Source organism: Brienomyrus brachyistius, chromosome 12 (genome assembly GCF_023856365.1).
Source record: "Brienomyrus brachyistius isolate T26 chromosome 12, BBRACH_0.4, whole genome shotgun sequence".
Lineage (NCBI taxonomy): Eukaryota > Metazoa > Chordata > Actinopteri > Osteoglossiformes > Mormyridae > Brienomyrus > Brienomyrus brachyistius.
Window position 1 is genome coordinate 25,627,627 of NC_064544.1, and position 13,765 is coordinate 25,641,391.

General features: G+C 42.3%; 2 protein-coding genes across 2 annotated transcripts in view; one reads left to right on the top strand and one right to left on the bottom strand.

The window, feature by feature from the left end:
* The window catches only part of LOC125705365 (uncharacterized), a 71,602-nt gene extending 58,591 nt beyond the window's left edge, over positions 1–13,011 (bottom strand). The window contains exons 1-2 of the mRNA XM_048971908.1: positions 12,911–13,011; positions 11,420–12,167 (exon numbers count right to left, since the gene is read on the bottom strand). Of these exons, the coding sequence (XP_048827865.1) occupies positions 11,450–12,167; positions 12,911–12,918 (726 nt within the window). The 5' untranslated portion in view covers positions 12,919–13,011 and the 3' untranslated portion in view covers positions 11,420–11,449. The remainder of the gene's footprint in view (positions 1–11,419; positions 12,168–12,910) is intronic.
* LOC125705345 (germinal-center associated nuclear protein-like) overlaps positions 1–13,765 on the top strand; it is a 68,613-nt gene that overhangs the window by 42,408 nt on the left and 12,440 nt on the right. The window lies entirely within an intron of this gene.

The window sequence follows — 13,765 nt, forward strand, 5'->3', positions numbered from 1 at the left end:
AAACACCATAAATGCTACTCATACACAGTTGGGGGGCAGGGGTCAATACATAGACCAAGTCCTTGTGCCTGTAATCGGAAGGTCACCGGTTCAAACCCAGCCTCAGCACGTCTGCGGGTCCTCGAGCAAGGCCCTTAATTCCCCCCAGCTCCCTAGACGCCCCAACAGGTAGCTGCCCTTCACAGACAACTTACTCCACAAAGGGCATGTTGAGGGAGACACAAAAAACGCAATATCCCCACAGGGATTAATAAAGTATTGATTATTATTATTATTATTAGAAGTTGTAGACGATGAATTCCAGCTGAATGATGTTAATTTACACATTGCTGAAACTAAAGTGGAACACCTCAACATAAATGATCTAGAAGCAGGCAGTGTGAAGGTGTCCACATCACATGGCGATGTGGTGAAGGGGCCTCTGCAAACAACGTATGGGAAACAGAAGAAAGGAAAGAACCGGCAAAATTACACCCCACTGTCAAAAACGAGAGCCGGTGGCTGAAGCTGAACATCCTTCTCAGCCTGTTATTTGAATTTGTCAAATTGTTTTTAATCATTGTGGGATTAGCCCCATTGAACCCTTCACATACATACTTACAGCATCTCTAATATACTTTGAATTGTAAACATGTTTCTTCTCTACATCCATTTATCCATCCATCCATTTTCCAAACCGCTTATCCTATCGGGTCGCGGGGGGTCCGGAGCCTATCCCGGAAGCAATGGGCACGAGGCTGGGAACAACCCAGGATGGGGGGCCAGCCCATCGCAGGGCACACTCACACACCATTCACTCACACAGGCACACCTATGGGCAATTTAGCGACTCCAATTAGCCTCAGCATGTTTTTGGACTGTGGGGGGAAACCGGAGTACCCGGAGGAAACCCCACGATGACATGGGGAGAACATGCAAACTCCACACACATGTGACCCAGGCGAAGACTCGAACCTGGGTCCCAGAGGTGTGAGGCAACAGTGCTAACCACTGCACCACCATGCCGCCCCTACATCCATTTATTTCTTACCTATTATGCAATGTAAGGGGAATCTTACTAATGCTAATAATTACAACTAATATTGTAACTGTGTTTTGCTTATGTTTGGAAGTCCTGGGTTAAGGACGAGGAGTTTTGTGCGTGCATGCGTGCCTGCATGTGTGCATGCCTGTGTAAGTACCTACCTGTCTGCGTGCCTGTGTACATGTCTGCCTGTGTGAGTGCATGCGTGCTTGTGTGGGTGCGTGCATTCCTGTGTAAGTACCTACCTGTCTGCGCGCCTGTGTGTGTCCGTGTGTGTGCCTGCCTGTGTGTATATGTCTGTGTGTGTGCATGCCTCTGTGCATGCCTGTGCTTGCGTGCCTGTGTCCGTGCATTCCTGTGTGCTTGTATGCACCTGTGTCTCTGTGTGTCCTTGCATGCATGGGTGCCTCTGAGTGCCTGTGAGCCTACCTGTGTCTGTGCCTGCCTATGTGTGTGTGTGTCTGCGTGCGTGCCTGTGTGCGTACATTTGTGCGTGCCTATGTGTGTGTGTGCCTGCCTGTGTGCGTGTGTGCTTGACTGTTTGGAGGAGTGCCTTTATGCATGTGTGCATACTTGCCTGTCTGTGTTCGCGCGCGCTTGCCTGTCTGCCTGCCTACTTACATGCCTGCCTACTTACATGCCTGCCTACTTACATGCCTGCCTACTTACATGCCTGCCTGTGTGCACCATTCACACTCATGGTCAACTTGTTAACTCCAATTAACCGCAGTATGTTCCCAGAGGCGGGTGGCACGGTGATGCAGTGGTTAGCGCTTTCGCCTCACACCTCTGGGATTTGGGTTTAAATGCGGCCCTGAACAGGAGAAGCCCCTGCGGCCCTGAACAGGAGAAGCAGTTTCAGAAGATGGATGGTTGGATGGTCCCAGAGTTGTGAGACAACAGTGCTAACCACTGCACCACTGTGCCATCCCCATGTATGGGATATATAGGAGAAAACCTGTTACAGTTATCCAGTGTGTAACATGTCAAATCATATGACCCAGCCTGTTCCTAAAGGGGACTCGAGAGATTCTGAGTTTAAGAGCCAATAAGGCACAGTTTAAGTCTCTGTAGTGTAAAAATAATGTAACAACAAACAGTTCTATCAACCTGTATGAAGCATATGCAAAATCAATGAACAATGCAAAAATAAGTGTAACTGTCCTGCACTATGTAGCGTATAGTATAGTCATATATACTTAGTCAGTTAATTTTTAATTAGTTACAATTTTGATACAAATTACTATACATTTTAGAAGAAAAATGTTCTATCTATAATTTCTCATGTGTCAGTAATGGCTGGCTGCTTTTGCCAGGTTCCATGTATAAAGTAAATAAGGCTGAATTTTACTTAAATATATGTAGTGCTGATATTAGGAAGAACCATCATTCTTTAGAATTCCACATCCTTTTAAGTTTGGTTCTAATTGTGGTTGAGGAATACCTTCTCTTAGCATCCAAGAGATAGCTTCATTTTCGATTTTGTATTTGTCGCTCCCTCGCTCAGACCTTTGTTCTGTAAACTGCTGTTCAATACTCTCAGCTGTAAGCTTTTCGTTGATCTTTGTAAATACCGTTCTGAATACGCCTGGATGGCTCTGGATAGCATCCAGTAGTCCACAGCTACGAAGCCCATCCTGGAACCTATAAAAAATTTTGATACATTGATCAAAAGAGAAAAAAAACATCCACTAATTTTGAATGCCCTATAAACTTTGAACATGGATAATACATGATGAGGAACATGCCTTTCAAAGTGTTTCCTTATCCTGAAGGACAAACCAATTAATGACGTCTTGCACCACTTCATTTTTATTACTGACAGAGATGCTTCGCAGACATCCAGCCAGCATCAGGTGGGTCTCACATCTTTCAACAGCTTTGTTCAGGTTTTTCTTAAACTCTGAAGCCACAACTTGACACTGGATTGAAAACATTTATTTTTACAGTGAATTATTTGTTCATGCAAACATTAATATCAAGCTTTTCAAATGCACATGAGCATAAAGAGAACTGACAAAACGTACTAAAGAATACGTAAACATTGCTATAAACACCATTTTAAAATTGTACAGCAGTCTGAAATGCAATTATTCACGTTCTTCCCCTACCTCTGACAGCAAGCTTTTTAATTCATGATCATGAATGTCCTCAATGTCTGCACTTTCTGCACCTGACACTATGGCTTGATACAAGACTGGAGCAAAGAAACGTGGGGATGGTCCTCCTTGAACTATGTCCATTGCAATCAACTCTCCTGCATAAAAGTAGCTGTTTTCTTTTAAAGCTACCAGAGAAAGATGAGAAATCATGCAATTACATTCTCAACAGTAACCAAAGCCTGACATATATATGAAATGTTTGATGGTTTCCCTCTGCAACACTTACACACATATATGGCACTCCAAAACTCGCTGGTAGTCAGAACCTGTGAACACTGGGCTCTGCCTTATATGTTGAAATGCAAGTCTGAAGAACTCCCTCATTGGGCCACCCATATAAACTGCTTCTACAGAATTTCCCTCATAAGTGAATTTGGCATCAATTCTCTTTCTGGCAGAGAAATTTGGTCTCCTCATTGTGCGGACAGCACCATCCTAAATGTTCTTCCGGTTGATGTTGAAGCGAAGAGCTTCATCCTTATCAATATTCCTTTTGCAGCATCTGCAAGACATCCTGCAGCCTGAAAAGACAGTCACACAACCAAACATAAAAAAACACTACATAACAAAATTGCGACATTTGAACATTAAACTCACTTGACATTTCTATCAATGACTCTTCTATAGCTCGACTGATTTGTTCATCCTCTGACTCACTCACATCAGAGCAAACAAGGTCCAAATAGTCCCTGAAAAAATTTGCTCATTTGAGGTTGTTCTTACATTTTCTATCTTTCTGAGACCTCATTTACATTAATCATACCTGTATGTACAAACAGATGGACTTTCTGTGTCTATAACAGTGGAAGTTAAAATCTGCGGGGTGATATCAGCTTGGATGTTAGCTAGTGATTGTGAAGTACAAGGTGCTTCCTCTGCCTGGCATCTGGTATCTGGCTGTTGGTTTTGCTTTACAAGAAGAAGAATATAAAGACATTTTCATTTAAATGATACATTAAAATCACTCAGCATACATCTAAATACTTTAACAAATGCTCAGCGAGTTTTAAAGTCCATTTAACACACATTGAAATAATGTCTCAGGTGATGCAAGACAAAAAAAGTCTAAATCATGTATTTTACCTTGAGCACTGTTCAACATGCTGAACTAGAGACTGCATGGGAATATAATTTCTACAGGTCTGACATTTTTCCAGCACCAATGCTTGGCCCTTAAGGTAGAAAGCATAACAGTTAAACACAGCATAATACAAACAAGACATATGTAAATCTCTGAACATAACTCTATTTAGTAATTATTTGTAGTAGTTTAAAGAAATTGAAGATATTTCGTAGGAGAAGTGAGATGCTTTCATGAAACATTTACAAGTGTACAAAAAAGGCAAGATTTTTTGTGACTAACCTCATTAAGCTTACACAATCCATCTGTGCTTATGCTAACTTGGACGGAGTGGACGGATATAGTCGACTGCCTGATTCAAACCACTCTCTGTTCTAAGGTATTTCACGCTATATCCATTGGGTGGTATTGGCAGAGGTTCCAAATATATTGATCTAAAACATGCCAAAATTTGAAATCCTCCAGAAGTATTAAGTGGTGGATAAGCTGCATACAGGACATCTCAGAGGTCTTTGTAATTGCCATTTTTATCTGGGAATGTTATTCGCTTCCTACCTAGGCCACAGTTCTGTAAATGACTATGTTCTTCTGGCAAAGGATGGACATCTTTTTCCGCAAAACAGAAGAAGTCATGTGTCCATGACTCTGTTGTTATACTTGCTCTCTATTTCACCCTTTGGTATGGGTCCCTTTGTCCTCTTAAAACGGTCATACAACTGGAACAGCTGGACTAGATTTCTTTCAATCTGGTCCTGTCTAGATGTGTTAAATTCAGAATGTGCAACAAGTGCAGAAAGACTGGCTGAGGTTGACACCCCAGGTGTTTGATTTGACACCAGTGATGTCGCTTCTGCTACAACTATGTCTGAATTTTCAGACTGTCTCATTAATATCCTTGCAGCTTGATGCAGAAGTCTGGCTAACTTTGGAGACTCGCCACTGGGAAAAAATGCACAATACAGTATGTACTCAGTTATCCAGACATAATTAGTCTAATGTCTGTTTCAGCAAAGAGTAGCTGTAACTGGTGATTGTGATCTCACACACTACTAAAACAAAAGTTTAACGAATAATATAGCATTAATAAAATAATGTCATATTAAAGTGAAAAAAGTACTTTTAAATCACATAGCTTTCTAAATTTTAACGTCAAGATATAGCAAGTTCGACCCAATGAAAAACATAACTTCTAAATACTAAGAAGTGCAGGGTGCTGACTACTTGTCATCTACTTAGATTTCCAAAAGGCTTTTGATGTTGTCCCCCACAAGAGGCTCCTACTTAAACTCAAAGTGACAGGTATTTTAGGTACCGTAGCCACCTGGATTGATAACTGGTTAACAGATAGGAAACAGCGAGTAGTTATAAGAGGCACAATGTCACAGTGGGCTTGCGTTCATAGTGGGGTACCGCAGGGTTCGATTTTAGGACCACTATTGTTCCTAATTTACATAAATGATATGGATACCAATATATACAGTAAACTGGTGAAATTTGCAGATGACACCAAGGTGGGTGGTGTAGCAGATACTGAATTAGTGGCTCAGCAGCTACAGCGGGATCTTGATTTAATTAGTGACTGGGCCGATACCTGGCAGATGAAATTTAACGTCGATAAATGTAAGGTACTCCATCTAGGGAGCAGAAATATAAAGTACAGGTATTTCATGGGTGTCACTGAAATAAAGGTAGCTGATCATGAGAAAGACCTTGGTGTGTATGTTGATGCTTCCATGTCCCATTCTCGCCAGTGTGGGGAAGCAATAAAAAAGGCCAATAGGATGTTGGGGTATATCTCCAGGTGTGTGGAGTTTAAGTCAAGGGAGGTAATGCTAAGATTATACAATTCCTTGGTGAGACCTCACCTAGAATATTGTGTGCAGGTTTGGTCACCATATCTTAAAAAGGACATTGTGGCCTTAGAAAAGGTGCAGCGTAGGGCTACAAAAATGATTCCTGGTCTTAGAGGAATGTCATACGAGGAACGGTTACTTGAGATAAATCTGTTCAGTCTCAAGCAAAGGAGATTGAGGGGGGACATGATCTAGGTATATAAGATTCTAACAGGTTTGGATGCTGTTCAACCAAATAGTTACTTCAGCATTAGTTTAAATACACGAACTCGTGGCCATAGGTGGAAATTAGCGGGAGAACATTTCAAGCTGGATTTAAGGAAGCACTTCTTTACGCAGCGTGTAGTCAGAGTATGGAATAGCCTTCCTGATAATGTAGTGCAAGCTGAATCCTTGGGTTCCTTTAAATCAGAGCTAGATAAGATTTTAACGACTCTGAGCTATTAGTTTAGTTCTCCCCAAGCGAGCTTGATGGGCCGAATGGCCTCCTCTCGTTTGTATAGTTCTTATGTTCTTATGTTCTGATTACTTCTGTTGCTTAGTTCGATGTTATTTTATTTCCAGGTGTGATGTGCCGAGTATGAAGCTATTCGCCGCATTATAAGTATGAAAAGAAGACAGAATATCAAAAATATCGAGGCAGAATTAATTCAACAAAGTATCAAAAATATTATTCAAGAAAATGAAACACTTCTTGCGACTGAAGGCGTCTGTCGTCGAAAAGCGAAGCATTACTGTCGCCTTTAAATCATGTCACATTTGCGACGTTTTACAGGAGGTAGTTAATCTTAACTTCAGGTTTGTCTGTAAAATATCATTATAAACAAGTAATGTGAGTTTTCAGTTTGCTTAAAGCAAGATAAATGAAGTTACACTTCCTTTAAAATGAAAGATTACAATCCGTGGCAGAGGGGCAGTTTGCAGCACAACACCGGCATTAAACATCAGCATAATTAAAGCCAAACTAAATGAGTTTAGCGTCATTCGGTAATTACATAGCACAATTATATAACTTAATACATACATATAATGTAAGGACTTCCATATATTGCTGACCAGGAAAAACTTTAAGTTCTAACACGCTGTCAGCGCGTGCCTCGGTGTCCCCACAGTGCACCCACAGCCCTTTGCATGCACCGGTGCGCCCTTAAAACTGCAGGAGCCTTCTTACAGGCATGATTTTTATGATCGCGCATTGCATTTGTTTGACTTTATTAGGCTAAAACTTTTGTTCTAACTCAGACTTTCAGTTTCATGATGCAGGCCCCAGGTGCTACACAGTTAATGGTCCCTGAGTGCACCACAGCTTTCGCTATAAAACAATCTCTCTACAGCCATATTTGGGGGCTGCCACAGGGGTGGCCAGAGGTTTCCAAGGAGGGATGTGGCCGCCCCTTGGAGGCGCCCTTGACATTAAGAGGTGGGGAGATACAGTATATTGTCACACTGGGCCTCCTGACCCTTTGGGCCAGTAAGGCCAGTGTCTCTCTCCGGTAGGCGATCACCTCTTTATGGTGTCTTTCATACTGCTCCATCAGGGCTGCCGGTTCCTCCCGGATGCCCCTCAGAACAGATATTTTTTCCACCTTCAGACCTGAGGAGCTCTTCACTACATTGGCAGCGAATGTTTCTGCACCAGTGGGCTTGAGTGCGTGGGGGGAAGGAGGGGCGTGTGGTGACAAGGAAGCAGGATGGTTGGGGTTTGGTGATCTACCAGACTGAAAGGTATTCTGGGGACTCAGGGGACAGTGTCGCCCTGATGTAGAGGGGCCTATAGGAGGGATGGCTGATGTAGAGGAGCCAGGTGTGGAGGTGCCACACATTGAGGAACCCTGGTGATCACACTACAGGGGGACAAATGTTGGTGGGCCAAGAGGAAGTGGCTGGGGAGTAGAAAGCACAGATGTCTGGGAGGTGGGTAGACTACAGAGATTTATGCACCCCGGGACTCCCTCAAGTGCTTCTGAGATCTAGGATGGCCAATACTCGGTCCTCCCCAGGAGTGAGAGAATGCAGACTGGTGCTCCCCCCAGCCCACCTCACCTGCTCCCTCCAGAGTGCTGCAACCATCCTTTTGGTGATGCTGACATCGTCCCTGCACTTCCTCCTCATACCCTCTGCCAGGCGGCAGCAGCCATGGCCCGCAGAATGTATCTTTTTTCTTTCATCTCCTGCTATATATTTTCCTGATATATATTTGTCTTTTGCAAAGTGCATCGTGGTATAGGAAACGTACCCCAGAGCAGGACTTCAGACTAAACCATTTTCGGGAAGGGTAGGTGTGCTTGGGGTGAAAAAACTTTACATTAACTGGTGAGATAGATTAATTTTATCTGTACTTTTTTGAATATGAAGAATTATATTATTTTGGGGGATATCTCCCTATTTTACTGCTGGAGGGAGCCCCTCCCCCCAAATTTATGCCTGACCCACAAACCCACACACTGTTCACAGATGAGAACAGCGCAGACCCTGCACGGTCATGTTTGGCAACTCCTTCCAATTTTATAGCCCAAACCAGGAGTAAAAGATGTCGAAAATCAGACCCTTCATAAACTTTTCTATCTTCAATGATACTCCATAATGCTGCTTAAAATGAAGCAATGCACGCACAAGTTAAAGCTCTTTTCGTTTTAATGAATGAGGAAAGAAATAGTTTTGGATAAAGAAATGAATTAGTCTTTTTTTTCCATGTGAGCATCCTCCTGCAGCCTTTAAATATGGAAAAGTGGCTGATGGATGGACTTCTGAGTGAAACTCATTACCCCAAATTTTCTTAAATTGGCTTATATATTTACAACATGGTGACTGCAACAATAATACACCTACGACTGTGGTGTTCTACCTAGAGCACCACTAGAGGGAGCTCACACATTCTATTGTACTTGCCACAGTAACAACAGTGATGTATAGGAACAGTTAGAAGCCGGTAATTTATATATAAAAAATGTAATTTCATTAATCTGAATGGGTGGGCCCAGCTGTCAATCCCACCCAGGCCTATCCATAGCTCCGCCTCTGTGTCAGTCCATCTCTTTGCAGTCCAAGTTGTACATCTACCAATCTGGACAGCACATTTACAACCGTTCTGTTTCGGTGGTTATATTTAAGGAATGTCACATTAGTAAATTCACGCTTTACATGAACATCTGAAATGGGCAGAGACAAAATCTGCAGTACAGGCAGACCAATGTCTTTAAAACTCCTTTTTCCTTCAGCACCCTCATACTGCAAAACCTCAATCCAAAGTTCTCCATGTTGTTCATCTCTGTGAAACTGCAACAGGAGAGCTCTCTCCACTGGTTTTCTAATTCACCAAGGGAACAGGAAAGGCCCTCTTTTGGTAGGCTGCCTACTGCAGGTAATCTTACCCGGGGATGTAGCATCTCCAGCTTACTCAAGTGACTCTGGAAGTCGCATTTGATACTGTGTCCAGAAGCAGTCCATGCTGCGCTTAGGAATGACGTCTGTTTCAGTGTAGAATTGACTGTAAATTCCTAGCAAAAAAAACTGCCAGAAAAGTATTGCAAAATTGCTGTTAATCACTGTAAAACCCCCAGCTCCATGGGTGTCCCTACAGGTGGCTGCCCTTTGCTGCCAGGCTTGCTGTCACCTTCGTCTGTGCCCATGTGTCAAGTAGGGCAAAATGGGGTAGGTGAAAATAGAATTTCCCCAAGGGGAGTAACAAATTACAGCAATTGTCTTTTTTAAACAGAAAAATAACAATTAACTGTAATCTAGTTTAAAATGTTATCATGTATTCTATTCAAATTATTGAAGTTACCTGGCAACTGGAATTGGCAAATACTATTGATTCCAATGAAACATTTGAAACCACAAAATCACATGAAGAAAACGTACGCTGACCGTTACTGAAACGACCTGGTATCTGTTTCATACCTCACTTTACAACACACAGGACTTTTTAACAATTTAAAGGCACAAGTTATTTTACATCATGGCCAAGCCACCTTTGCTAGTTTAATGGCAGAAAAATAGTCAAAGCCAGGCGTCTGGTCCACAAGGGATGTACTCAGTCACTGCTGTGTTTATGGTTTAAACATGCTATAAACTAATTTTTTCTAACATTTTCTTTAAGAGCTAGGTGCACTTGCACCTTGGTGGATTGCTATTATATTTGTGGATTTGCCAGGTAGAAGAAAAGAATGCTTCTCTACAGAGATACAGAAACAAATCTGCTTGTACACAATGTGAAAGCGTTTGAGCAGACCATCTACAACAACAGCAGGATTCCACCAAAGTAGAGGTCTGCATTCCCGTAGAATCCATGGCAATTAAGTGCAGGGCAGGACAAACTTTCATTTTTGAATGCAGGAGCACAAGGGAAGTGACTGATATGCTCGCAGTAAAAAGAATGAAACAAGTGCTTTTTGTTATCAAACAATTATTTATTTGCATGAGTAAATAGAAAATTACACAACAAAGTATAGCACGATATCACAACATTACATTGTCTCAAAGCGCTTTAGAGCACCCCCACCCAAAGCCCCCAGTGAGTAAGCCATAGGCGACAGTGGCAAGGAAAAACTCCCTAGAAGGAAGAAACCTTGGGAGGCACCAGACTCAAAGGGGAAGCCCAAACCTCCAGGGGCCGGCAGGGAGAGTGAAAAACACACACATCAGATAACTGCAACAGGTATTCTTCTACATATCCTATACATATGCATGGTACAGTGGTTAGCACTGTTGCCTCACACCTCTGGGAACATTTATCCATTTTCTAAAACCGCTTCTCCTGTTCAGGGATGTGGGGATCAATTTGCCTTTTGGAACAGGCGGTCAGATGGATCCCAGAGGCTACAGGCACGAGGCAGGGAACAACCCAGGATGGGACACCAACCCATCACAGGGCAGGCTCACACACACAGATCATTCACACACACACACACAAACACAAAAACTCACCATTCATTCACACACCATTCATAAACACCATTCACACACCAGTCACTCACACAGCATTCACTCACACACACACCATTCATAAACACCATTCACACAGCATTCACTCACACACACCATTCATAAACACCAGACACACACCAGTCACTCACACACCATTCACTCCCCATTCACACACACATAGACCATTCACATACACCATATACTCACACACACCATTCACTCACACACGCCATTACCACTCACACTCACTCACACATGCCATTACCTCACACACGCCATTACCACTCACACTCACTCACACATGCCATTACCTCACACACACACACACACACACACACACACACACACACACACACACACACCACTTACACACACCATTCACACCCATCATTACCAAACACACTCACATACCATTGACATATACCACATTCCCATTTGATGTGGACACCTTCACACTGCCTGCTTCTAGATTATTTATGTTCAGGTGTTCCACTAATAATTTGTCCACTTTAGTTCCAGCAATTTCCCAATTAAGAGCATTCAGCTGGAATTCACTGTCTACAACCTCTATCTCCACATCCATAATTTCCAATTCAAATTCTGAATTAAAACCCCTCTCTGCAGTCTCCTCCAATTTGACCTCTCCAATTTGTATTTCGACAATTTCAAATTTATCATTTACACCATCTAGCTCAAACTGGCAGAGGTCGACCACTACGGCTCCTATTTTCAGCCTGTCTTGGTGGTCATCTGCAGGCTTTATGGAGACTGTCCTTTCATTTAACAGAAAAACCTCTAATCCATGCATGTCTAACCCCTTATCCCTCCCAGGCTGGTTGATGGGTGGAGTTGCTGGGGAGCACTCTCCTTCTTCACCCCAGCAGATGATCTCATCCCACTTGTCCCAGGCTGCCCAATACACATCATCCGTCCAGCTAACTGCCTTGGCAATTGGCTTTCGGGTGTGTGACACGATGGAACGGTCAGCCTGGTCAGAGGGTGATTCTGCTGGGGAGCACAGCTCTTCCTCATCTTCCCAGTCAATCACTTCCATCCACTTGTCCCAAGTTGCCCAGTATCGATCGTTGCTCCAGCTGACAGCTTTTGCAATTCGTTTGTTTCTGAATGAGGAAAAACACACAAGCAATACAATAGAGCTGTCAGTCACTCCTGGCACATGGAATTCAGTTCTGCACTGACACCTTCGCAATGAACAACTGCATTATAGCATAGGAAACTAGTTAACTTTCACATACAATTTACATATAATCAAGAAAGAAGCCTGGAACAATTTTAAATTTTACTAAATGGCAATATACTGATTTTAGTCACCAAACAAACTTTTCAGGTCTTGCTTCACTACTTTTATCTGTGTTTGTTGCAATACATCTGCCCTCTCCTGGTCTGCTGGAATATCATTGCTGTAGGCAGCACTGAGCGCAACCACCCGCATCCTCTTCCGAATGCAACATGAAAGCGCGGGAAAGCGCACGTGCAAAAGTGAAATATCATCTAGACTTTGCGGCACAGGAAACTAGCCGACTTGCACATAAAATTTAAATATAACCAACACAGTAGCCCGCAACAATATTCACTTTATTTAAAAGCAATGAACTAATTTACTCACAAGCAAGCGCAATTATTTACTTAAGCGCAGTAAAGCGCACGCGGAAAAGCGAAATATCAACTACACTTTGCGCATAAAATTTAAATATAATTAACATTGTACCCCGGAACAAAATCACTTTATTTAAAAGCAATATACTGACTTTACTCACCAAACATATTTTAATATACATGCAAATTTGACAGATACTAAATAAGAAAAATTATCCGATAAAATGGGAGCAGAAAAGCAACGTACCTCGTCATCTTGGTGCAGAAAACAAGTGAAGCTGCGTCTTTCAAACCGGCAGCGTCCCACGTGCCGAAGAGTCAAATGTAATCGAGCAACACGGCCCACACAATTAAATAATAACATCATAATAATTATAGCTCTTGTATAATTATTCTATATATTATTCTATAATTAGAGGAACAGACTTTTATAAGTTAACTTGTTCACCGAGAATAGTATACAACACCGTAAGCATATAACCCTTAAAGGATGATTAATTAAAATTCGCACATTCATCCTGCATAACATAAAACAATGACTTAAAGAGACTTAATATGAAATGAACGCTACTGTCCGAGGGCATTTATCTCCACAAATCGCTATGTAACATAATGTCTTAAATACTCTGATTTTCAGAATGACAGAATCTTAACATTTAAAACTTTGTTTTGCGATACCGATACGTAGTGATATTGGTATGTGGAACAACGTTATGTTACACACGCCTCCCACAATTCAAGAAGCTGTAGTTAGATTAAGAGCGTATTCACAATGTACCCGTTTGCCTTTTACTGTGACTGAGCACGATCCCCCACCCCAGCTGGTCTGCATTCCCCACATTGCAATTAACGATCCTGGCCTCAGCGCTTTTGTTACCGTGGGACTTTGTTATGTTGAAGAAAACATTAGAAGGGAACTTCTGTCGCACAACTGAATGAATTTTATGATTAATGCATGGCAGCATTCTCCAAGTACAGTGGGACGGACTCCCCAACGGACCGAGAGTGCTTGTGATGTAAAATACACTAAGATAATTCAGTTCCTTTAAAGAGCGGTTCTTTTAATACTCTGTATTATAATTTTCGTGTGCTGTCCCCTTAA